Source organism: Alosa pseudoharengus, unplaced genomic scaffold, assembly GCF_046254945.1.
Source record: "Alosa pseudoharengus isolate Yale_2024_CS ecotype anadromous, Long Island Sound unplaced genomic scaffold, YU_APseudo_1.1 YU_APseudo_1.1_scf_9, whole genome shotgun sequence".
NCBI lineage: Eukaryota > Metazoa > Chordata > Actinopteri > Clupeiformes > Clupeidae > Alosa > Alosa pseudoharengus.
The window spans coordinates 29,738,640-29,766,457 of NW_027468881.1; the positions used below are offsets into that span (position 1 = coordinate 29,738,640).

Below are 27,818 nucleotides of genomic sequence, written 5' to 3' on the forward strand. Positions count from 1 at the left end.
CATATTTATTGTATTCCAATTTCAAACAATGCACTTTTAAATCATTTGATTGAATAAGGTTACAAAAGAATGTAGACTGATGTAAATATTGAGGGTCACCATGACTGTAGTGTAGAGACTCATGTCTGGTATAAATACTGATCAGTTTCCATCTATGTTAGAGATAAATGGCTTATTCGTAAGCCATGTAACACTATTGATGCTTGATAGTGGGCCGAAAGATATTGTAAAACCGTCTTTACGATAGGGCCGCGCAAACCCGACAAACAAGCCGCTCCGTGATTGGCCGGCCCAAACGGCCCGCGGCCCTTCTGGCATCTGCTGTCAGACCGTCCAGTCCGTCACTGTGTGTGTGTGTGTGTGTGTGTGCAACATTACAACCATTATCAGATGCCATGTCAGAGGTGACTGGTGTCGCCGGAAAACACCGACGTCTCACACAGGCACCTTTTGATCGACAGCTACAATGGCAAGAGCAAGACTAGTGTCTTTTCGACAAACAATTTCTTTTCACCTTCGCGCTTAAAGAGCTGAAGAGGCAAAGAGTCTGCTCTCAAAGAGTGCAGGGTACCGCTGAGGACACAGAAATTGGGAGATGAAGAGAGAGAAAACGTGTGTGTGTGTGTGTGTGTGTGTGTGTGAGTGAGAGAGAGAGATGCACTGTATTTACAGTAAAGCAGTAAAGCTATGCTTATGCGTGCTCTCTCTCTCCTTCCTCTTCCTCCTTCCTCTCCCTAGTCCTCCCCCATGAAGCGCTAGCCCTCGGGATGGAGCTGTGGCCCTGATCAGAATTTCAGTGTTCTGGGCCACCAGCTGTGATAAACACAATTAGATTGCACTCAGGGCCATCCCAGACACAGAGTCAGACTACTGACCTGGAATTGAGGTAAAGGGGGGTGGGGGCACCATACCTCTCACACGCACGCACGCACGCACGCACGCACACACACAGGCCTGTCACAATAACTATTTTTGCTGGACAATATATATATTGTACCAGAATATATTGTGATAAACAATATTATTGACATTTTACACAATGTTATGCTGTCTACAATAATGTAATTACACAACCTCCACCTGCAACCGCAACTTTTTGTTCCCAGCTCAGAAAACTGTAGATGTGTTTCACTTTAGTTTAAGTAGTTCACTTTCTCCCTCACACAGGCTATTAATGAAAATGCATGACTATTTGTGTATGCCAGTTTTCAACCACAAACTCTGGTCTTACAAAGACATAATCTATGCCAATTACTCTTGCATTTTTTTAGCAAGGACATGCATGCAAAGTGACACGTATACATCCCTGGGACTATGGCAAACCAACTGATAAAACATCATTTTGCGTGAAATAAAACACACACACACACACACACACACACACACACACACACACACATGTCTGCTCGACCATCCCTGACTGAGGCTCTAGTAAGACATTGATCGACCTTGGTGTGCAGCAAAACAGCAGGCTCATAACCCAGCCTCCTTCACGCACTACTTCTCTCTCTCCCTCCCCTCTCTCTCTCTCTCTCTCTCTCTTTCACTGAGCACTGAGAGTGCTTTCTGCTGGAGGGTGAGATGGGTGGGACCGTAAATGTTGTTCACCACAGCACTAATGTCATACTCATGCACACACACACGCACACACACACGCACACTGGTTGCAGATTGCAGAACAATGTAAGAGTCATAATAACATTCGGACAATGCAGCAAAAATGCAGATAAAGCCAACACATGGACACCAGGCACACACACACACGGACAACAGGCACACACACACACGAACACCAGGCACACACACACACACACACGCTCTTAAGGCTCCATTGATCCGGGGAAGGAGGCCTTTGTCCGAGCTGCCATCCTTGTGGGGGGAGATAAAGGCCCCGGCCGGACAGTCACTTTCTTGCTGGCTGACTTACCGCTTTAAATCGGTCAGTTCTGAAATGGGGTTACGCCTTCAAAAGCAGCTAATCAGCAGGACGCACAAAGCCAGAGAGAGTGTGAGGAGAGAAAGAAAAAAGAGAAAGGTAGAAGAGGTAGGAGGAGGAGGAGGTAGAGAGAGTGAAGAATGAAGGTAGAGGAGGAGGTAGAGAGAGTGAATGAAAAGAGAGAGAGAAAAAGAGATATAGAAAGAGAAAGAGGAGGGAAAAAGAAAGAGTGATGGAGAGACAGAGAGCGAGTGCAACAAGGATGGAGTGTGAGGAGGAAAGCGAGAGAGTTTTCACCTCACAGAGCAGAAAATAAACGCTCCACATTAACACGGCGCATTCCAATTTATTTTGTGCTTAAGGTGCATTTTGTTGGACTGCGTTTTACACCGTTGCGAAACACCCCGCCAAAGCGGCAGATTCAGCAAAGCCCACCAGCCAACCGAGGCGCTCTGTCCCGGAGCGTTAATTCACCATCCGGCGACGACCAGACAGTTTAACCAAACACACAAAGCGTTTCGCCATCGATAAAGACTAAAGTCTGATGGATGAGATTTGAGAAGGGGAATTAGCTGCGTAGCAGCGGCCTGAAAATGATGAATGGCACTGAACTTGTCTCAAGGTAAGCCTCACACACCAAATGTGTTATGAGCGCATTGATCAGCCCAGCGTTCAGCATGAGGAGTAGCTTCTAATTATTTCTTATGACCTCTACAAGTAATGTGACTGCGTGCAGAGGGAGAGATAGAGAGACAGAGAGAGAAGGAGTGAGAGAGGGGGGGATGGAGGGAGAAGAAGAAGAGGAAGAAGAGAAAAGAAATCAATGAGGCAGGTGCGGGAAGGGGGGAGTCGGATATCCAGAGGAGCGGGCTACTCGCCGCATAGTCTAATTTGTAAACGTGCCCTGGACAGCGGCCGCTGGTGTCTGATGGGGAGCTTGAGTGACAGGAACATTAGGGGTGAGAGAGAGAGAGAGAGAGAGAGAGAGAGAGAGAGGGAGGAGAAAGAGAGAGAGAGAGAAGGGGAAAGGGAAGAATAAAGAGAACAGGAGTCAATGATAGACAGAAGAGAGGAAGACAGATGGTAGAAGATGACTGATGGTGGGTTTAAAAGTTGTTCATGCTGCCGATATGGGGCAGAGCAATTTTTCATTAATTTAAATAGCAACAGCAAATGTAACAACAAGAAGATGAGGTGGAAACAACTCAACACTCTCACTTACTCAAACACACACACACTCACACTTCTACCCAAGTACCCACACCACACTTCTCTCCCTCTCTTCTCCTCCTCATCCGCTCTCTATCCCTCTCTCTCTCTCTCTCTGTGTCCATCTCAGAAGGTCAGCGCTGGGGTATTGATAAGCCATTAAGCCAGGAGTGCTGGTTACAGCCTTTCATCAGTGGGCTAATTCCCCACAGAGACGCTGTTTAATGGCTGACTAAGAACACACTCCTACTCTCACACACTTCATCCCCTACTCAACCAACCCCCTCCCACCAACACACACAGACAGAGAGAGAGAGAGAGAGAGGGAGAGACTGAGAGAGAGAAAGAGACAGACACAGACACATACTCCTACCACCCTATCCACACACTCACATAGACGTGCACACACACACGCACACATTCAACCCCCCCCCCCCCCCCCCCCATGCTCCCTCAGAAAACCGGCCATTATTACAGTGTAGCAGACTGCTGACTGACTGCTGATCTGTTCACTTCCTTCTCCAAGCCATTACAGAAGGACAGCATGAGGAAAAAAGTTGGGGGGGAAAAACAAACCTGCTGAGTCAGCAGAAGGCTTTATGGAAATGTGTGAAAAGGAACCACGCCTGAGTTTTTCACTGTGGTGTTCGCTGCCATCCCTCCCTACCACACACAGCCCCAGGACTCTAAGGGACAAAGCCACCCGCAGTGCTGCCCAAGTCTGATTAATGCCCCATTTACAATGTTCAGGAAACAAGCTACATCATAAATCGTTTTTCACCAATGCTTTTTGTGAGACCCGCTGGTTGGTTGCCTGCCGGCAGCTAATAATAACATCTGTGCGTATAGCAGTGATGGACAGAACTGGCTGGGGACCCGACCTTACTTTTACAAACAGGCTGGTCTTGATGCACAGGATCGAGCGTGCTCCAAAGGAAATCATGGCCACTGTTGAAGACGTAGCATGCCAACAACTGTCTGGAAATGACAAGTTCAGAATCGAAATCCAGATCCCCTGGCTGCAATCAACCCATGGTAATTTCCTCTTGAGTAGAACAACTCACGCTAATCGCTCACAGCTCACACGACTTGGCACCCTTCTTTGTTTCAAACAAACTGTGTGCCAGACTGTTTTGAGGGATTTCTGCCTTTTTTAGCAAATAGTACAGTTGAGAGCGAAAGGAAGTGTGCGGGAGAGAGTTGGAGGTGAGATATGAAAATGGAAATGACCTGAGGGCACTTGGACCACAATCTTAAAACGAATGTGTTGAAAACAACACAACGTGCGTTGTTTTCAAAACGTCTCTGTGTCCAGATAGAGACAACACAGTTTGTGTTGTTTCCAACACATTGCTTTTGGTATTCATAACACAGTATGTGTTGAAAATAACACAACTTGCGTTGTTTTGAGAGTACCTTACTACCATGGCCTCTGTGGTGAGATGTGAACGTTCAGCGTAACGCTCAGAATGCATGTGGTCAGACTCCAGAACAACAGACTCGGACAGTTCCACAGAATCTCAGGGCCAGGCTTCTTAAGAAATGGAGGTGAAGAGGTCACATTCAGTCACTGCTCTGTGCAACTGCACTTAAAGACACAGCAAAAGCTTTAACTAACTGTGGGTGTGTGGTTTCCCACAGCAGGAACTTCTACAGAATTGGATATGTTTGTGTTACGGTAAAGATGTATGAGCTGATTTTTTTAAAGGAACACGCCACCATTTTATGAAATTGGGTTATTCACCATCTCCCCTAGCCTTTAAACACTGTTTGTTGCTACCCCCCTTAATTTATTGTTTGCGGTCAAATTTGACCGGACAGTTTTAACTGCTCTTAAAGGAATTATCCGGAGTAAAATGCACTTTAGATCAATTTACGGATGATTGGGAGTACATACGTTGAGTTGACATCAAAATCATGTCATTCGGATGTGTTTTGAGAAAGTTTGATTTTACCATTTTTAGTCAAAACTCGTTAGCGTGGAAGTGAGAAGGGCATATTATTTCGCCGCTACAAAAAGCTATTTTTATACCTCTTCTACAGTTCCAAACAACATTACACTTACGTGGTAGTGAGTAGAGGGTCCCTAAAGAGGGTCCCTAAAGCGTAGGAGTCGATTGCCAAGTGTGCTCTGGAAATTCACAATTTCGTCGCCGTTTAAAAAAAAAAGTCCATACAACTTCAAATTTCATTTCATTTCATTTCAATTTCAAAAGAAATACTGGACTATGTTTTTGTTTTTTTTAAAACGGCTATGAAATTGTGAATTTCCAGAGCACACTTGGCAATCGACTCCTACGGACTTTCCCCTAAAGATGGCAGCAAAGATGGCAACATTTCTGGAAAGGTACTGGCTTGATGAAATTTATTCTGGACTCTCTATCCGACCACATAAAGACCTCGGGATACTTCGGTTTGGCTTTAGGGACCCTCTACTCACTACCACATAAGTGTAATGTTGTTTGGAACTGTAGAAGAGGTATAAAAATAGCGTTTTGTAGCGGCGAAATAATATGCCCTTCTCACTTCCACGCTAACGAGTTTTGACTAAAAACGGTAAAATCGAACTTTCTCAAAACACATCCGAATGACATGATTTTGATGTCAACTCAACGTATGTACTCCCAATCATCCGTAAATTGATCTAAAGTGCATTTTACTCCGGATAATTCCTTTAAATACCAATACGAACATTGGTGGTTCACACGCACAAGTGGCAACATGACAACATGAACTGACAACATGTACTGAGTGTGTGTGTGTGTGTGTGTGTGTGTGTGGGTGTACTTGTGTGTGTGTGTGGGTGTGTGTGCTTCTGTGTGTGGGAACATTGGTGGTAAGTTGTAGGAGTGTGTGTAAGGAGATGTCTTTCATCTGAAGGGATGAAAATTATACTCTTTCCCATTCATTTCCTATGGCGGTCATTTTTAACCGTAAACAAAAAAAGTGTTTCTAAGTTGAATAAATCACTCAAAATTCAAAGAAAGTAAGCTTACTCACAATAAATTCTATGTGTTCAAAAGCCTTTTGTGAAGAATATCATAAGATCTTGAGGCAATATGATGAAAAATGCCATATTTATGGTACAGGGAATGTGTAAATCGGTCATTTTTGACCGGAACAGTGTTACAGGCTAGAGTTAGATAAGTGAGCAAAGACATTTGGATTTTTGTCTCTGTGCATGCATTGTCTTAGTCTGGCAGCGCCCCCGCTATCTTAGCTTAGCATAGTGAATGGAATCTCTCATTGCCGGATAGCATGTTGTGAGTAAAAGTGAGCCAACAATATTAAAAAAAATCCCTAATTACTTCTTGTGGCCTCCGTATTCACGAGTACAAATGGTAATGTAGATTAAGCGGGGTAAAGCAGGACGAAGCACTGCTACTTGGGTGCAAAAAAAATCATGGAAGACGTGAAAAAGCCATTTAAAGAAGTGTGTGTAGGGGAAGCAACTAACTGAGCCCAGGTACCTGATCTGGATCAGGTGCAAATGTGTGTGTGTTCACAGCTCTGCTTTGCTGCAAATGTGTGTGTGTCCACAGCTCTGCTTTGCGGGAGCACATCTGGACCTTGGTGTTGAGGCTTGTGTCACAGTTCAAGTGGGTCTGGCCACGAATAATGAAAATGGCCCAACTCGAGAGGCGGCACCAAGCATGCATTTGACAATATCACTGCACGCAATTGGATAACACTACGACCAATGTTTACTGACTGATTCGTTGCAGCGCTGTCGTCATCTGTTTAGCTCGCCTCTTGCCCGCCTATATCAGATACACCGATGTGATTGGTTCCTCCGATTGCAAGGGGTAAAAGTAACGTGCATCATTACTCATTGCCTGAGTGTCTCGCAGAGACAATTCAAATTGTGCTCTCGCGAGCAATCTGGATTTCCAGGGTACTTTGTCTTACTCTTCTGTGAAAAACAAACGTCCTACACCATCACACGCGAACACCCACACGATCACCCACGCGAACACACACGCACACACACTACACACTACACACATTCCCACACACAGGCATGTAAACACACACAGTGCATCTGACCATGTCTACAGCAGGAGACTGCTCAGTCTAAAATTAAAGCAACGTGTCTGTAACCATACTCTGACTCAGCCACTGAGTGAGTTCAGGCCAAACTTTCTGCGCTGGTCAAATTTTCACTACACTGACTGCACTGAGATGAATCATCGCTCTTTGGGAAGTGCACTGTAACTGACTTCCCAGGGATTTCCCCGCTATACTCGAATTCCATACATCTGAGTCATGGTTGCTCTGCTGAATGCATATACACGTAGGCACACGCACACGCACACACACACACACACACACACACTGTATAACTCTGGGGGGCAATACAAAAGCTTGAAGGTATTTCCTCTTCAAACGCAAACTTTCACCTGCCAGCTTCTACAAAGGGAACTGAAAAGGCGTCAGCGTAGCTCAAAACAGGAGTGGATGGTCTTAACTTAAGTACTCGATACTGCTTTACCAATTAATGAAATGTGCATGATAAAGGTATCCTTTTTAAACCAAACATAATTCTAGAACTCCCACAGTGATGCCAATCAGAAAGAATAAGTAAGGGATAATGTATAGAACACAGGTCATTATCGGGAAATAGGTCCCAACAGAGCGAACCGGACCCTGACGCGCATATATAGCCTATTTGTTACCGTTACATCGTGACTTTTGCTGAGAAACAAATAGTTCACAACAACACATGCTGAACTTGAATCAAACATTCTTTAGAACACAGCTGATCAACCGTCTGCTTTCACTTTTGAATGAAGTTCCAGTACTTAGGGATTGATATGAAAGACGTGAATTAGAAGCACAAAACCCATTTTCCTTGGCAGCGTCTGTTATACTGTACTTAGCAACGGTCTGTATAATGTAAAATATCACCGAACGTTGGGAAGGCCCATTCAAGTGAATGGAGCATTCTTCAGCATTATGAAGAGCCATATAATAACATGCCATTATTCCTTGTGATTTGTATCACTGTGGGAGTTCTAGCATTGTACATTATTCCAGCGCATTCCATTCTAATATTTTTGAGTAACAAATTTTAACATGTCAACAGATGTCATAGCAGGCCTGTAGCAATACAGATTACAAAACACTGTTTTCAGTCTAAAATAACTTTTTACTTCTGATAACCAAAATTTAAATAGAGGAACAAACTTGAGCAATCTGAATGAAGATTAGCCCTATTATATTTCACCAGTGCTATGTATTTACATGTTATTCATTTAATTGATGCTTTTTATCTGAAGCAACTTAGTGAGGAATAGCATTTATGCTACCCACTGCAATAGGAGACGTTTGACTAACGGAATGTGGATTACTTCCCTCTCCTCTGTCCTCATGCTTTTTAATCTGTCAGCCAGTGAGGAGAACCAGGCCAGGGCCCAGGATGACTCCCAGCTGAGGGCCACATGGCTCCCCCACCGCAGGCCCTCATCCTGGGCATGCGGCATGACCAAGCCCAGCATTCCTGCCTGTCCTGGGTCTCGTGACCACAGCAGGGAAGTCAGGCCGCCGGGAGGCAGAGACGAGGGCTTGGGTCATGAGACGAACATTTGGTGCAGTGTGAGTGTGTGTGTGTGTGTGTGTGTGTGTGTGTTTGTGTGTGTGTGTGTGTGCGCGCGTGTGTGCATGTGTGCGGGCGCGTGTGTGAGATTATGGGACGGGTGCATAAGAAACATGGAGATGGAGAACTCTCTCACACCCACACACACATTGCTACAGAGCAGCAGCTTTCACACCTATTCTCTATCTCTCTATCTCTCACACACACACACGCACACCTAAGAGAGTGTGATGATTGCATGACATGGCATGAGACATTAAATCAAGTGGACATGAATCTTCTACAAGTCAAACACACAAACGCCTCCATCGCATCTACAAAACCAGCCAATCTGCATGCAATTAAACTCTGAATGAGAAACCTCTAGCTCTCACCTCTTCTGCGCCTTCCCGAGTGACACAAGTAAGATGGCCATAAGGTTACGTTTCTAGATCATACACAACTCGATTCCCAAAGGTTATGTGTCTAGATCATACAAAATTCACTTTCTGTGAGATAAAATGCACCTGGATTACTCATTGAATGACTGGAAGTGTGTGTAGCCGTTCTACAACCTTAAAAAGTTCTCTCCCACCCGGGCCTTTTTCACAAGAGCTCAACTCCCTCTTGGCCCAAATACGCTTTCCCATCCTGTCATAAAGCTTTGGAACAGGGCTCTCCCTCGTATAAAAGTCAACGCTTCTACACTTAACATCTTAAGCCCGCACGCAAACAATCTCAGCAGAACGTGGAGTGCTGATTTACTGTTCAGTGGTTGCAATCGAATTCCTAAAAGCATACACATACACACACACTCAACACCCCCCTACACACACACACACACATACTACTGTTCTCCATTCTAAAGCGACACAAAAAAACATTTATGATGTGCTTTTAACACCAGCAATTATAATTAACTTCAGCATGAAAGATCCACACTACAGAAGAACTGACATGAGAATACGCATGTGTGCACCAGCACACACTCAATCAGCTACTCTGCTGCTGCTGGACAGGGTATGGACACACACACACACACACACACACACACACACACACACACACACACAGTTCTTTGCTGCTCCAGATCACATGAGGTCCAGTCATGAGTTCTTCATGAGGCTCCCACTGAGTCCACATCATGTTACCTATTACAGTAGACACACACACACACACACACACACACACACACACACACACACACACGTACACATGCACACACACAGACATACATGTGCGCACATACACACACATACTCAAATGTGCACACACACACACACACACACACACACACACACACTCCATATTATGCAATTACAATACGCTACACACAAACTGTGCCTTTGCAAAATGAGAAATACTTAGGATCATGGTCAGTCACCATCACCCTGGCAACAAAGCTTTTCCTCGCCTCATCTACATCAGTTGGCCACTGCCCTGTCCCTCAGCACAAGGACCTTCATAAACCTACCACCCTAAAGAGATCTCCTCCACTCAGCCCGATTTAGAGGGCAATCAAGTTAAGTAACATGACAGTCTGCAGCCTGTCTGGGCTTTACGGCAACCACATAGTCTTCGTGTTGCAAATACGTTGCTCTGCTTCAGAAAACAAACCCCAGAAAACATCAAAGCCTGCCATCTGTGTTACATGTGTCTTAGTGTAATTAACACGTAATGTGATAAACAAAGTTCCTACACCCCCAAACTATCTATACCATGGCTGTCTATGCCATTGCTGGATATGGCATAAATGCTAATAAAATGCTGCTCTGTCTCCCAGCATTGCCACCTAAGGTTGTTTCCATACATTTGTGCCATCGATACACCTTGCCTTACTTAACCCATTTGCCCCAACTCTCAGATGCCCCTGCCCCCCACCCCCACGCCAGGGCATCTGCTAGTGTCCTGACGCAGACCCGGAGACAGGCGTGGGTGTGGGGGTGTGACGGTGACATTTTCCTGCTCCATCTCCTGGCAGCCCTTTACATAAAGCAGAAGCAAACAGAGGCTGGAAAGGGAACTATAAACATGGGTCCTCTCTCTCTCTCTCTTTCTCTCTCTCTCACTCTCTCTCTCTCCATCCGCTCTTCCAAGCACTCCCTCACTTGCTGGGCTCCACGAAGGGCTTTTATTTACAGTGGGCCGATGGGTACAATGGGTACTACTGTACAATGCAAGACAGATGACAAGAACACGCACACACACACACACACACACAGACACACGCACATGCCGAGAAGAGCTGCAATTAAAAATGAATAGGGGGGAAAGAACAAAAACACACACACACTGGTTCCTGGAAGTTGCTGTAAGGTTGTGATGAGAAGTGTGCTACTTCTGAAATGCCACCACCACATACGCGCACTTGTACTTATAAATGTACACACACACGCACGGCTGAGCCACGAGGCAGAAGAAAGAGAAGGATGAAAAGTACAAGGAAAAAGAAAGAAATTAAAAAGAAAGAAAGAATGAAAGAAAGAAAGAAAGAAAGAAAGAAAGAAAGAAAGAAAAAAAGCCCCATTTGTTTTGGATGAGTGAGAATGAAAAGTGAGTCTGGAGGAGAAAGGTGGGCAGACCAAGTGAAGGAAAACTCAAAAAAGAAAGAGAAATGAAGAGAAGAGAAAAGAAATAAGTAAATGTTATGCTACGCATGAGTAGGAAGGAAAGAAGAGGGAAGGAGGGATGAGGGAAGGAAAGACCTGGCGACTGGATGAAGAGATAGTGAGAAGAGAGTGTAAACATTGAAGATAGAGTGGCTGGAGGAGGGGATGCAGTGCCCATCGCCACCCCTGCTGTCGCCATGCCAAAAGCATTGCGCAAGAGAGGGCTGATGAGCATGTGCAGTGAGCGTCACACCTCACAGAGCTGGCACATGGAGCCGGCCATGCCTTGGGAGTGGCAGTGGCGGCGGGCAGAGATAAGGCAGATGGCACCACAGGATAGCCCAATGCCCAGTGCTGCCAGCGGGGGCTACTCTGTGCCAATACAGCTGAGCTGCCCACTTCCCACATTACACCACGCGGTTTACTCACTACTCTTTAAACAACAACACTGCTGCTGCTGCTGCTGGACAGGATACACACACACACACACACACACACACACACACACACACACAGAGTGTTGGAAGAAATAAAGCAGGTGCCACTGGATGGCCCTGTGTGAGTGAGTGAGTTAGTGAGTGAGTGAGTGAGAGAGAGATAGAATGCTTATTTTCTCTGCACTGTAAATAGATTCCATTTAGTATACAAAGTGTCTTCAGCTAGGCTGCTGGGTGGGTGTGTGCATAGTCCAAAATGCCACAGCCCATCTGATGTTTGTCTTTACACACATTTATCAGTCTAATGAGTATTACAGTTACAGTAATGTATTAGTAGTGGCGGCCAATGTGTTTGAAAGTTGGACGTCATGTCCAGTCACATGAGGCATGGAATCATGAAGGAACGTCAGGAATTCGGTCCAGCCCAATCTAATCACACAAATGTGGAAACAGTGTTGAGTAACCCAGTACTAGCCCACCTACAAAAACAGAATGGAGTGTGTGTGTGTGTGTATGTGTGAAACAGTATGTAATCCAGTAGATTCCCTTCTGTCCCATCCCAGGGTACATACAGAGTGTACACACCGTCACACCCTGGATAAGGACCACCACAAACATGCGTCACCACCGAGTACTGTATGTGTGCGTTTGCGTGTGCGTGTGTGTATGTGTGTGGAAACAGCATTGAGTAACCCAGTACTCGCCCACCTACACGAATAGTATGGAGTGTGTGTGTGTTTTTTTTGTGTGTGTGTGTGTGTGTGTATGTGGGCTGAGTGCATTCCTTATTGTCTGTGTTGCTCCAGGTGTTTGCGTTCATTTGGGTGGGAGAGGTTCAGATGACTCTGGCGGATGGCGGGGATCACACTGACCAGTGGCAAGCGGCAGGTTCACTATTGTCCTCTATGGTTCGGCAGCGGAGTGGTAACAGCGCTAGCGGAACGCTAGCATTGAACAAGCTGAGCGTTGGACTTGGTTCAACTTTCAAAGTGCAACGCAAGCATATTCAATTGTCCCCGCCTGTACCTGATCCCCGCCTTAGTGTGTGTTTGTGTCTGTGTGTGTGTGTGTGTGTAAGGGGGATGAGTGTGTAAGGGGGATGAGTGTGTGTATGGTTATGTTTATGTAGATATAGTTCAAAAAAATATGGTGAGTGTGTGTGTGTGCGTGTGTGTGTGTGTGTGTGTGTGTGTGTGTGTATGTGTGTGTGTGTATGTGTGAGTGAGTGAGAGAGTGAGAGAGAGACTGTATGTACTGTATGTGTGTGTGTTGACTCCATGACTGACCATAAAAATTCAATCGATTCTATTGTCATCTGTGTGTTTAACAAAAGGCCATTGTTTCTGACTGCAGTAAGTGGGAAATAAGATGGTTAATGTAGCGCTCACACTGACGTGAAATGTCTGAGAGGTGCTGCTAATACCACAGCACAAACACACACACACACACACACACACACACACACACACACACACACACACACACACACACACACACAACCGTTTGGTGTAAGTGCGTGCATATGTGAAAGATAATACGCCAATAATACTTGGGGGCTTAGCCATACTACTGCCATTCCTCACCAGAAGCCAAAATAGATATGATGATGAACCACAGCATCAACACCACAACACCAACACATACAGATGAACAGACAAAGGGTGAGAAGAGAAGGACAAGAAAGAATGAGAGAAAAACAGAGGGTGTAAACAAACAAACAAACAAAGCCCACTCATAAAACGTCTAAACACACGCACACGCACACACACAAAAGAAGACATAGATTGGGTGAAGTCCTGGCAACAGGAGATAGAAGACCTACAAAGCGGAAGAACTGGAGAGAGCATGTGAGACTGTGAGAGAGAGAAATGGGGAGAGATAGAGAGAGAGAGATGGAGAGAGAAAGTGTGTGCGAGAGAGATGGAGAGAGAGACAAATAATCTAGTGTGGACTCACAAGTTGTGTTGGAGAAGAGAAATCAAGAAAAAAAAATGAGAAAGAGAAACTTTCTCATTTGGAGCAATCCAACTCGGCCCCTTGTTTATGATTTTGGTAGGAAAAGAGGAGCACCCCTACTCCTCCTCACTGTTTACCCAGAGCACCCAGCTCATCCTGCTATTACACTGTCTGCCAGCTCTAATCCCTACAAGCCTGTTAGAATCACCTCACACACACACACAAACACAAACACTTTTTCTCTGTGTGTCTATCTCTCTTCTTCAGACATACACATAGGCTTAGGCTACTCTTGAGGCTTGACAACCCCCCTTCCCCCTCTCTCTCTCTCACACACACACACTTGGCCTTCTCTCTGTCTCTCATCCACTGACAGATACATTAACCTTTCTCTTCCTGCTCTTTCACACTTTGACACACGCACGCGCGCACACACACACACACACACACACACGCATGCACGCGCACCTCTTTGGCCCCTTCTCATGGACTCAAATGTCTGAGCACTAGGTAGTAATTCATTTGGACAAACTCCTCGTCCATTCCAAGTGCTCACTTCCTCTCGTGCTTTGACAGGAATGCAGCCCATTCTTCTGTTATTATGACCAACCTTTTATTCCTGCAATTCACGGAATAACCACTTCCACTTCCGCCCCACCACCCAAGCCCCCTGCCTACTCCACACTGCTGCCATCATCAAAATATCTGCTTTTCTATGCTTCTTCTTTCTCTTCTAGCTGCTATCTGTCTCTTTCTCCTTCATCATCATCATCATCATCATCATCATCTTCCCCCCAGCCTGGACCATTCCCATCCCACATGCCAGCTCTCTACATTGTGATCATCATCTCCTCTTTCCTTCCTTTTCTCCCTCCCTCTGCATGACTATCATCCTGCCTATGCAAGAGAGAGAGAGAGGTGTGTGTGGGCGTGGTCCTATGCAAGAGAGAGAGAGAGGTGTGTGTGGGTGTGGTCTGCAGGGTTTACTCTAGTTCAGGGCACAAGTTCAGGACCATAATTCCAGCCTTCAAATGTAACTCCGGAGTATAAGCAACCTAGGGTCTATTTACAGTAGTTAACAACTTCAAACTTTTGATTGAGAGCAAAAGGACCTTAATCGGTGGCGTTTTGAGTAAGGCCAGTTATTTGCTTTATCACTGAATGGGCTTACAGTGATGCTAACCGGGCAAGGTGCAACGTCGCTATTTTATACCAACAAAAATGCTCAAAATATAATTAGTTGCAGGCATGCATGCATTCGCTTTGTTTGCTGGAACATGTTGAAAAATCGAGTATGCCTAGGGTGCACGTCTCGTAAAGAGTGCATGTAGAGAGCAACCATGTGTGCAGATGTATGCCAATTTAATTTTTTTATTTTTATACCCCCCCCCCTCCTCCACACACACACACACACACACACACACAAGCTTTTACCTACACACGTTTAAACACATTTACACAAACACACTCTATCACACTCACTATCTTTTTCATTCTCTGACTCTCTCTCTCTCTTACACACACACATACACAAACAGGAACACACACCCACACACTGGTTCTTATCTCTGCCCCTGTGCAGTCCTGCATCTTCTTTATAGTCATTTATTTCCTGGTTTATTATTACCCTGCGCTTGTGGCAGCCGGCCATTTTTAAATACACCATAAAACCGGAGGATTTTATTAGCGTCCCTGGCCTTGGTCAGTGTGCCGCCCTTCCCCTTAGACCGCTGGTTGGAGGAGACGCAAGGCACATTCGTCTTCCTGTAAATGAGTGGAGCCATAGTGCTCACACACCCAGTCGCAGTCACACACACACACACACTACACACACACATGCACTGTACAGACACTGTTTACCCATCACTAAGTGTGTGGTCTGTGTGATGATCATATAACAGAATGATCACCACACACACACAAACACACACGACCAGTCCGCAGGGCATTCACTGAAGCAGGTGTGTTGTCTCATGTGCGAGCAATGTCAGTGTCCAGGTGAGCTGGCGAGCGGATGACTCATGCCGCCATGACAACAACGTCAACAGCCAGCTAAGACAGCCGGCATGACAACAAAAGGCAGACGCTGCTGGAATTGGTCAGGTTACACTACTAATCAGCCTCAGTGTGAGGCCATATGGCCTTTCAAAGCCACACATGCAGGTGTGTATGTGTGTTGTGTGTGTGTGTGGGGGGGGATTATGTCATGTTATGTCAGATATAGGGATGTGAAAAAGCTTATGAGCAAAGAAGAACATGAAAGACTGTGTGCATTGTTGTGTATGTGTTTGTGTATTTGACTTTGTCTGTGTGTGCATGTGTATGTGTGTGTGTTTCTACGCTGTCCAGAAGAGAAGTGTAAACTGGATTCATTCTGAAAGGGGAACATAGAGTTCAATGGTGTAAAGGGGGCAGTGCCTTCCGTGCGTCCTTTATGGCATTTCTCTATTTTAATGAGTGCTTTCACAAGGGAGCTTTTCTTTAGTGTCGAGCACAATGTGATAACAGTATAGGGCATGTGTGTCTAGGGTGTGTGTGTGTGTGTGTGTGTGTGTGTGTGCATTCGCATGTTTTTGTGTCTGTATATTTGTGTATGTCTCTCTTTCTTTCTCTGTCTATCTGTGTTTGTGTGTCTGAGTGCCCTTGTGTATGTCTCTATGTGTGTTTGTGTGTACATGCATTTATGTCTATAATGTGCACCTACCTGTGTGTGTGTGTGTGTGTGTGTGTGTGTGTGTGTGTATGTGTGTGTGTGTGTGTGTGTTTGTGTGTGTAAGTGTGCAAGTGCGTGTGTGAGAGGGAGAGTGGTTTCTACCACAACCTACTTTGCCCCTCTCTCCTGTTGGCATTTTGCTGATGACAGAGTTGTACTGCAGACTTTAACCCTGACATAAAATGGTTTCCTCCTTTATATAGCTACCTCATAAAAAACACAAATACTAACAGCAGAAACCTTTCAAACACAGGCTGGGAATAAAACATAACATCTTACTGGTGAAGTGAAGAAATATACGCAAATAAGAAACTGAATAATTAACATTGTTTGCTTCTCAGCATTTTATTCTGACAGAATTCAAAATCCGGTACATGGTATGCCCAGGGGAGTACACAACTTAGAAGCTGACATATTTGAAAACAACCAGTGATGAAAATTTTTGGATGTGTGCATGTGCGTGTGTGGGGGGGTGGGGGGGGGGGGGGGGGGTTGAGTTAGGGTCAAGGAAGTAGTGGAAAGCTAAGAGGATTTCCCCTGCTCTGCACCCCTTACCCCCTCCCCATGCCATAGTGACTTGCCTGGTTCTGATGATGTTTAACCAAATTCCATTGTTAATGCTGCGGCCAGTGTCACATGGTGGAGGCTCACAGCCCAAGGCTCAATCCTGATTACTTTCAATCAAGCCGCAGTCATGCAACTGGACAACTCGAGCCAACAGAGTTTCATGAAAAGTTTGTTCAAAGCGTGACAACTGCCTGTCTTTTCTTTTTAAAAGATCACAGATCAGTAACACATAATCCCTTGACTTGACTTTCTTATTCTGTCTCAGTCATGCAACTGAACAATTCAGGCCATAAAAAAAAAAAAAGAAAATAGTTTTTGGAGACATTGCTGATTATTTGGTGTTGTGGGCCTAATCATGGGTGAAACACATGAAATCAGGCTGGCCATACTATAACCGGAACTGGAACTATAACTGGAACACCATAATAGGGGATAAATGACATAATTTCAAAATTCAAAAGTGGCTGTGGTAAATGGTAGTAGCAATGCCTACAATCAAAAAATGCAGTCGGAAGAATGTGTAAATATGTGTATAGCAAAGGTAGGCCTATATACATTGTTTCCTGACTGCTGATGCTGTTTACTGTCAGTTTGTAAAGTTTAGGCGAAATAGGACGTAACATTAGGAATCCTTGATCAATGTGATTGGTTAGGCCGGACCAATGATTTCATAGTTAGCGCAAAGTCGTCGCCCGTCACCATGTTAGCGTTGGAAACGTTTCCCAATTGTGAGTCCCCATACTCTATTCACAAAGTGAATGAGTCCTGTTTTAACCAGGATATCCTGCTTGATAACCCCAAGAGAAATGCTCTCAAGGGCTGCTCTGTTGGTGATGCTGTTTTTTTACGCATGAAGGTTGCTTTGTTGGCGATTTTGTTTTTTGTTGCTTTGGTTCTGTAGTTGGGCATTCAGGCTTCTGACAGCGCATGTGGTACTGTAAAGTAGGGCCATTACGGATCCTGGGTACAACATGCCGTGCTTTTTGCGACAGCCACCAGCCAACCGTGCAATGTTGTTGTATCGAGCATCATGTGCAATTTTAAATAGGTTTGGTCGTTGATTAGCTCCTATGGGAAATCCCCTACCTACAGCACAAGGAAGTGAACACCTCTCCTGTGTATCTGAAATGGTTTCAACAATCACTTAACAGGAACTCTCTGTGATTGACTAATGGCTTCAGATCCAATGGGCTGTATTTTGGGCACCAGCGCATGGCGTAAAGTTCGTTATTCACCTGCGTGAAGTTTAATTCGGTATTTTGCACGTTTATTTTTTTAACATTGCGCCCAGGGGTGTGGCAATTAACCCGTTTAATCCCAAATTTTTCCCAGACTTAAATATATCAAAATCATGTGTCTTGACTAACCCTTTGAAGTAATCAATTACTATTTTTTCAAATTTTCCTGAAAAAGTGGGTGAAAAGGAGTCTTTTATGCTTGGTCACTATTGTGACCGCTGGGAAAAAACATAGTCCGATTTTTGGATTTTCACACATTTCATTGTCATTTCATTTCATTTCACACATTTCATCTAATTTTCAATAAATTCCAGTCAGAGATGATAAGGGGACATTGTCCCAGGTCTGTTCTTTACTTTTAATTTTGTATCACAATACAATACTCAACATTGCCTCTGCAATTCTCTATTATATTATAAGTGTGCCGATTTTTACATAGGAAAGGCATTATATCACACTATTATGACTATAGTGGAAACAACACCACCCTACAATACAACAGCAACCACAAATGTTACAAAAAGTGATGTTAGTTGTCTGTTTGTTTGTTTATTATTGTATTATTTAATTTTATAATTCATTATTTAATTAATTAATTAATTAATTACACAACAGATTGTCCTGCAAGTCTACTGCCATACTTCCAATGCCATTAATTGCCTTTCCATTGGTCTCCTTTGGTCAGTGGTATTGTTAAGGTCACTAAATGAAGTGAACCTATGTTACCTGATCCCTATGATCCAAAGGCCTTTTATTCATAAGGCCCTATGTTCCCAGTGTCCTATGTATCCTGGAACCTATGCTCATTCGGGTACCTATTATGTGCTTTATAAAGCTGGAGGACCCTGGAAACACACAATGCTTGACCTGGGGAACACAGGACACCTGTCCATGATCCCAGCACATATAAACCTGAGGAGCATAGGAGCCTGCTCTGGCCTCAGTTATTGGTCTAATCTAGTGTCAGAGGGGTGTGATATCTAGCCTGGCGGGCCATCCTATATCATTGAAATGTATAGTCTGGAATCGAATCATTCACCTGCTTAATCCAAGGGGCGGGCAGAGAATTGTCTTTCAAACTGCCTAGGCATGCAATAGGCCAGCGCTACGACCATATCCGTATCCGGTCGGCAAAGCGGCAAATACATCCTTCTTCGAAAGGAATGACTTAAGTGCATTGTGTTGCTCTACTTTCAAAGAAAAGCACAAGTCCAACTCCTCCAAAGTTGACGCCAACGCCGATTCAAACAACCCCTCTTCGTTCGCCATAGCCACCTTCCTTGTTGTTCACCGTCGCAGGATGTCGTTATCCTGTTAAGCCCGCCTTAAGACTCTCTAACGAAATAGAGCGCTGTGATTGGAGAACATCCACGGTGTTAAGCCAATAGAAATTCTTATGGTTCGATACTAGACGTACAGGCTGAGCAAATTAATTTGCCGCCGCTAGGGTGCGTCTAGATTTCTAGGCTATGTGATAGCCACTATATTGCTAAATTTGATTAATTTTACCACTGAATTAAGTAAGGTTCTAAATGCATAATAGAAAACATTCTGTAATTTTGACATACAAAATAGTGTGAGAGCAGATTCTTGAGACACTTGATCTTTAATTTTGATCACATGAAGCTTTGCTGTTTATATCTACTGCAAGTCTCTGCATAAATTCAGCCAATATGCCTTCAACAGGCTGACTGGCAAGTTGATTATACCCCCCACCACCTTGTTTATATGTGACATTATCTAATACAATAGTCAATAAGTAAGATGATTTACTGTTTTTGAGGTGTAAAATCTGGGCAGTCAGTTAGATCTGATACAGTATGTGCAGGAAGTGACTGAAAGTGAAATTAAAATAAAGAACAGCATAGAAAATCAGCTATTACAAAAATTATGTATAATAGTGTGGTATAATGGATTTTCTATGTAAAAATTGGCACACTTAGAATATAACAGAGAATTTTAGAGGCCATGTTGAGAAATGCCATGTGATACAAATTTAAAAGTAAAAAACATACCTGGGACAATGTCCCCATATCATCTTTGAATGGAATTTAGTGGAAATTAGATGACTGAACAATGAAATGTGCGAAAATCCCTAAAATCGGACTATGTTGTTTCCCATCGGTCACAATTGTGACCGTCATCATGTTCACTCATGCTATGAGAACGCTGAACAAAGTTAATATATTTCAATTGCATCCCTCCATACTAGACACCTTAAAGATGATGTGTACCAAAAATCTTTGTCCTATGTTTACATAAACATACTTTTCTAAGCTTTAGTTTGGGAGCTTTTGGGTGGACATTTTCTGGTCAGGGTGCAACCAAAACATAAGCAGCTCTGGCCATGTGAGAAATTACACTACACATTTGCCACTGCACATATTTAACTGAGACCCTTTCAGGTTTCTATTTTTGGGAGAAATTTATTGATAATTCATCCAGTAACAGTTTTAAAGGCACAAGAGCCAGATTTTTTTGTACGGTCACTATTGTTAACAAACAGGTTAACAACCTAGGGAGGGGACTAGCGCGTTGTCTAAAAATCACTATCATACACCACCTAAACCTTGTCAGAAGTCAATGGCGAGTTGTTCATATGCTATTTTAAGAGCGCATGTCAACAGTCATATTGGCAGGTGCACGCACCATCCTTCTATCATTCATGAACGCACACCAGCGCACGTCCATGCATGCAAAGCATTACAAATTGCACGATTATAATGGGAAACATAATTAGAATAAAGATATTACTAAATACTGTACATCTCATGATGAGTAGTTATTCACCATCATTTGCAAATTGGTAATGACGGTTAAAAGTGATTAGGGGAGAGGCGAGAGACACGTATGGAGCACAGCTGAAGATGCACTGTCACGAGATATAAGCTACTCCTCTGCAGGATAAATGTTGTTTTATTCAGTCATTTGAGCAACATTAGGGTAAGTGTTGCTTTTTCCAGCCTATGTTTTAGGTGGTAACCCATTGTCAGTCAGTAGTGAAAGTAACTGCATATAACTGTCTTGTCGTTGACTGACTCCTTGGTGAAGTTAGTTTCACTTTGCCAATGAGTTCAAATAATACACGAGTGCAAATGCGTGAAGGCTATGCTAGGTTTTAGTAAAGCATGGTTTAAGAATAACTATTCCATACGGTCTCGCAAGCAGCCTCCTTCAAATGTGCCGTTGAATGCCAAAATACCGATGCATTTATTTGACATATCGCGCTTTGCGCCGGTTAAGGGAATGACAGATGTCATTCTCATTAAAATGATGTTACGCCCCAAACACACCCATATGACTGATTAAAAAACCTAGGAACACCTTGTTGCGCCATGCGCTCCACGTTTGATAACGAAACCCCTCCCAATGTGAACTGGACATCCTACTAAATTTGAATAGACTTTTGACGAGTGACGATGCACTTTAGAATGTCATGATAGGGCCCAGAATGTTATCTAGTTTCTCCTAGCAAAGATCACTCCCAAGTTCTACAAGCAATCTAATCTTAGCAACAGTAACCTATTAGCGCAGTTGTTGCTATGACAGAGGACGCTGGAATGAAAAGCTGTGGAGTCCACACAGTAAGGCCAACAACAAGCCTGACCCTTTGTTGACCACATGCACAATGTGCAAAGCAGGGAAATTTAACTACAGTGTAATAATAACATTCAGGCTACACCATACCTTCCTTTTTTGGCTGCCTGTTTTGTTCACTTAATGACATAACCATTTTAATACTCTCTAGAAAACCTTAAAGTACACACAGTAAGCAAATGAAACACGTGGTAAAAATGCAGCCTTGCACATATTAGTGGTGTCATTAATGATGCTAACCCTTCAAGTTGAGGATTAACCATGGACATTAGTACTTGTCAAAGGACTAGTTCATAAAGATATTCGTTAAATGCATTTTTGGCAGGGACGTCACTAGACATTTGAGCTTAGAGGGAGCTAAGCCATCACAAGAGGGGTCTAGTACCCACTGAACACTGAATATATAGCTGCCAATTTTATTTTCTTCAGTTGGCATGAACATGTTTTTATTCAGTTTGGTGGTAGGCATTTCACATCAAGTACTTAGCTTACTATTTTAAAAAACAGGAGGGTCACTATAATATTTTGTGATGACACAGATGGTTGCAGTTTGGTGATGCCATCAATTATGTGTGTGTGTGTGTGTGTGTGTGTGTGTGTGTGTGTGTGTGTGTGTGTGTGTGTGTGTGTGGCATAATGTACAAGCTACAGAAGGGGCACGGGTGCTTGCATTGCCAATACAACATGACATTTTTTCACAAAACAACCAGACAGCAACATGTGGGGAAATGAGGTAAGAGACACCTACAGTACCTGGTGTGATTAAACCTAATTCTTATAATCCCCTCTTACTGTAATATTACATTTGGGTCTTCAGGGCTTGTCCAGTTACGCCCAAGTACAGCATATGAGACTGACAAACTTTCAAAGGAAGGAACATACAATTAACCTTTAAACACTGTTCGTTGCTACCCCCCTTAACTACTCTACATCATACCATGAGTTCCGGCATGCAATGAAAATATCATTAAACTTTCAAACATGGGTACAGGCAGGACATGGCTACAGACACATCCCAAAACAATCACAATGCCAGAAAGAGTGGCAACCCACTGCTATAGAAAACAGTAACAAGCCTGCATGAATCTCCTCAGAGTGTTTGGGTGTGTTTGTGTTTGTGTGTATGTGTGTGTGTGTGTGTGTGTGTGTGTGTGTGTGGGCAACCTGCCATGGGGAGAGGCCCCACTTGATTTGGCTGTTTGCAAACTGTGTGTACACACCCAATCGATGGCTGCCGACCTGAACTTTTAAGTGTAACTCAGGGTCTTTTTCTGCATTAAAACACATCAAATAAGTCGTAGAGACAGTATTTTTTGTTGATCAACCACTACAGAGCTTGCTCCGGTATACGCTATAGCCCCAAATCACGAAGCACCAACAACGTAGTTTATTACAGAAGACTGTTAAGAACACTTACCAACTGTCCCCCTACCAGCTCCTCCAACCCCAGCATGGAAAAACAGATTAACCAAATGTGACAGCACAACGAATCCTTGTGATACTGGCTTGGAGGAGCTGGGGGGACAGTTGGTAAGTGTTCTTAACAGTCTTCTGTAATAAACTCCAGGTACGCTAACTACGTTGTTGGTGCTTCGTGATTTGGGGAAAAATAGTTGCCTCCACGGCTTATTTGATGTGTTTTAATGCAGAAAGCTCTAAAACAGCACAAAGTGGCCGAGTGTTACCCTAAATAGTGCAGCATTACCACAACTTGATCAGCTGAAACGAGCGCACCAGCACAGTCCCAGCACTCTGCATGTTGGTGCCTGCAGAAACAGATATTCTACTTCTCTGTTTTTAGAAATAGAAATGTCCTCTTTGTAGCTGTGGAACTACTTCAAATGGCATATCTACCTTCTCTCTCTCTCTCTCTCTCTCTCTCTCTCTCCCTCCCTCCCTTTTTCTCTCTCCTGCTCTCTCTGTTTCTGTCTCCTGCTCTCTCGTTCTCTCTTTCTTCCAGACAATGAGCGTGCTGCTCCTGGGATGCAGGGAAGCACCTGGGTTCTCCCAGGCCCAGGCGCCTATAAATAGGGGCACTCGCTGTAATGTGCTCCAGCACGATCCTCCCAGGTTTTAATTAAATAAAACTACTAAAACTACTGCAATCAAACCCCAGCTGTGGCTGGCATCCGCAGGGGAGGGGGGGGGGGGGTTGCTGAGCTTATGGCAGACAAAGAAGAGATAGATAAAGATAAAGAGTGAGAAAACATGACAGACAGAAGGATAGAAGAAAAGGGGGGAGAAAGAGAGAGAGGTAGACTGAAACAGAGATTGAGGAAGGGTGTGTGTGTGTGTGTGTGTGTGTGTGTGTGTGTGTGTGTGTGTGTGTGTGTGTGTGTGTGTGTGTGTGTGTGTGTGTGTGTGTGTGAGAGAGAGAGATGGGATAAGAGCAGAATTAGTGAGGGCACGCGAGAGAACAGAGAGAACAGAGCAGAGAGAGAGAGAGAGAGAAAGAGAGAGAGATTATGAGAAGACCAGGGACTAGAAAGTGAAAACCTAGTAGTTTGTTTTTCCATATTTCGTATACTTAAGTGAAAGGCTTAAACAAGTTCGTTGACTTGGCCAGACAGTTCAAAGAGGATAGATGCCAACATTGCTCCACCAAAATCTAGTAGCGTCAGGCAGGCAGCAATACAAGCCTGATCACTCTGCTTTTGCTTAATTAATAAACAGGCCTGAGTGGAACTTGTAAAAGTTCTGAGTGGAACTTGTATCATTTTTTAAAGACACCTTTTAATCACGGGCATCCATTAGGGGGTGGGTTGGGGTGGTTGGATGGTGTGTGTGTGTGTGTGTGTGTGTGTGTGTAGGGGGTGGGGTTGGGTGGTTGGATGGTGTGTGTGTGTGTGTGTGTGTGTGTGTAACTCACAGCCAAAAATGCAATCATTAATAATTGAAGCACAGAGTTGAGTGCCGCTCTATTTACCAAAAAAGGATTGTTAGTTCCCTACAATCGTTTTTTCAGTATCTTAGTGTTGCCAATATTTGCTAAAGGCTGAAGTATCCCTGAACCTTAATGTGTCATGTGTATTGTTGGTTTTTCGTAAATGTTTCACAGAGATTTACAGCTAGGCGCTTTACTCTCCCTTCCCAAGATCCATCCAAGGGGACCTGAAGAAAACTGAGAAAATAAAAAATTCTCCAACCTCTATATTGTATATACTGGGCAAAAAAAAACAGACCATAAATGTTCTGTTCCCTCTTGTAAATTGATGGCAGTCATCATTGGCCCTTAGATGTAAATTCAACACAAGACATGACTGAGAAAGGTAGCTACAGACAGCCATAATCAGTATCACTGAGCACCATGGCCAATCAGTCAGGTTAAATTACCTCAGGGAATCACTCTCACATCACTTTTTTCTGCCTCTTACTCTCTCTCTCAAGTACAATCTCAAGGCAGTGGTTAAGGGAAGGTAATACTAATTCTTGTTGACAGTAAGAGGCCAAGAAATTGAATCATAAGATTCAGTAGCCTACATGTGAATCACCTCTACAGAATCATAGCCTGGGCTACTATCAGCATAAACATAACCTTAATGAACAAGCCCAGAGATAAGCATTTACTATATTCGACATGCCTATCTTTTCTTTTTTATCTCTCATATCTGCACTATTAAGGCTATTGACTTCAGTGACAACCATCTACTTTGCCCTTCAGGGAGACTTTCAGGAAGTCTCATGAGAATGGGATAGCCTATGAGGTCAGCATGGTCGAGCTCAATATGTTGTTGTTGAGTGACTGGTGATGGAGCGCGAGAAACGTTATGAATGGTCATGAGATTTCCTGCTCTGCGTGGGGTAGTACATCCCTGGCCCATGGCCTGGACCTGCCGATTAAAAAGGAACTCATGCCCCCAAGTATTCAAACGCACAACCATGGTAACCCTCTTACGATAGTCGGAGTCCATCCTTGAATGACTTAGATAATTCAGTATCATAAAGAGCCATGCCATTGGCTGCGCACATGCAACGCGACGGCTTGAGACACATAGACCCGCGATACAAAATTGGCTTCATAGCGGATAGCCTGGTGTAGGCTATGCCCAGTCGAGCCTCGTGGACAACGCTAAGTCAACAGCTCGTAGCTCACAAACAGATTCATGAAATATTATTTTAAAATAGCCTATCTGAGCACAAAAACATCATAAACAGTAGTGATGTTTTTATTGACGTCGCTCTGACAGCGCAGCGGTTCAAGCTGCTCCGACAAGGATGGTGAGGGGAACATGAAGGTTTGAGACCATGGGGTCAGATTCAGTTATCTATGCCTATGGGAGAGAAACAATCAATCGCCTGGGAGTTTAAAGCATTTTAAAGCATTTATTACCAGCGTACTGAGGCCTACATCAAACGTGTGATAGGCTGCCGAGACCAATACTGTTACAGACGTCTTGGATTCGGTATGCGTAGATAGGCTAGATTTAACTACATCTTTGCCTAACATGACACATTTAAAATTGGTAACATGCTGACAGGGGAGATAGCCACACTTATAGGCTACACACTGAGCTCGATAGAGATAAGTATACAAACAAAACTGACTTACCTATACCGGGTGCCGAGTAGATGAAGTACAATGCGGAGGTGGAGAGGGAGAACAGGAATAATAGCCCTAGGAATGACCTTCTCCGAAATCTCAAATGTTTCGGCATTATATAGCTAGGTAACAAGACGCGAGTCCGTTTTCAGCAAGAGGAAGAGGCTACGGTATGCGGCTATGCTTTCGTTTGGTAGCCTATGTTCTAAACATAAATTAAATGTTGAAGTTTAAATTAGATGAGTATCTGTCAAGCAGGCTGCGACAGGGGCGGGCAAGCAAAGCGGGAAGTCCGTTCGACAACGAGAAAACAGGAACGCGAGAAGGATTCTAAAATATCATCTGGTTCGCAGTGTCTTTCCGATGTTCCAGCGGTGGGTAAAGTCTTGATGTGTGAGTCCCAAATGTCCAATTAGAACAGTTAACTGCGTTTAGGCAGTTAAGACTGTCGGTGTCCGTCTCAGTGAAATCTCATCATCGCGGTGTTGGAGATGGACACACACACACCCGCCCCTGCGTGGTAATGAATGGGCTGGACACAGTCGCCGCACTCCGCATATGAACCACCTTCGTCATAGGGACCGTCGATAAAGGCATCTTCACAATGCTGTCGCCTATAGGGACCGTGTGTAAGTAAGGGATTTCCCCAAACCCTGCTTACCCATTAGCCTACCTTTTTCTATTCTATTTTTACATGATCTCATGTTCTTTGAGGAAGGATCCATGAACATAAAATAACTGTTATGTTCATTGTTTCTTGTTTTGTCAATAAATAAATGAAAGTCGTAAAAGTAACAAGCGAAATTCAGTTTCAGATGAAAAAGCAGTAGATGTAAACCCCAGCCCTCATTTGTTGTGGAAATGAGATGAGCTGAGTTGTGTTGTTCAGGGTAATTCTGTGATAGGGTACTTGAGGGTAAATTAGGCTAGTTTGAGGCCTATCAGTTGACTTTCTATGAAGTGCTGCTTGAGTTGAAAGGTGCAGTTAATAAGTCACATTATAACATGATTATAAAATGTAAAATCGATCTGCAATTGCATTGGAGCTCACAAAAATCAATTGTTATTGATGATACAATAGCCTCTGCTATGATCCCAGCTTTTCTATCAGGTTGCAACTAATCTGATACCCTGAAGCCCGATAAGAAACTGGACATATAAACATGAGGACTAAATAAATTGACAGGAAATGTCCAATGGATTTGTTTGAATTTCGGTAGCAGCTATTTGCTTCTGATCTTTTCAGTACTGCACACCCATAATGCCACTGAGCTGTGTTTTCCACTTATTCGTGACCACATCACTTGTTAAACCGCTGAAATAAAAACATCCATTAAAATGATGCTAAAGTAAATCTTTATAAAGCTCTCCTCTCAGTATCCAGTCATGTAGCTGAGTAAAGTTGAACTTATACATTACCAGCAATGGAAATATACACAAT

At 43.8% G+C, this 27,818-nt stretch overlaps 1 protein-coding gene across 1 annotated transcript in view; it reads right to left on the bottom strand.

The window, feature by feature from the left end:
- Positions 1-26,969, bottom strand: part of b4galt5 (UDP-Gal:betaGlcNAc beta 1,4- galactosyltransferase, polypeptide 5) — a 50,667-nt gene extending 23,698 nt beyond the window's left edge. Inside the window, exon 1 of the mRNA XM_076276166.1 lies at positions 26,387-26,969. Coding sequence (XP_076132281.1) covers positions 26,387-26,492 — 106 coding nt within the window. The 5' untranslated portion in view covers positions 26,493-26,969. The remainder of the gene's footprint in view (positions 1-26,386) is intronic.
- Between the last annotated feature and the right edge of the window lie 849 nt (positions 26,970-27,818).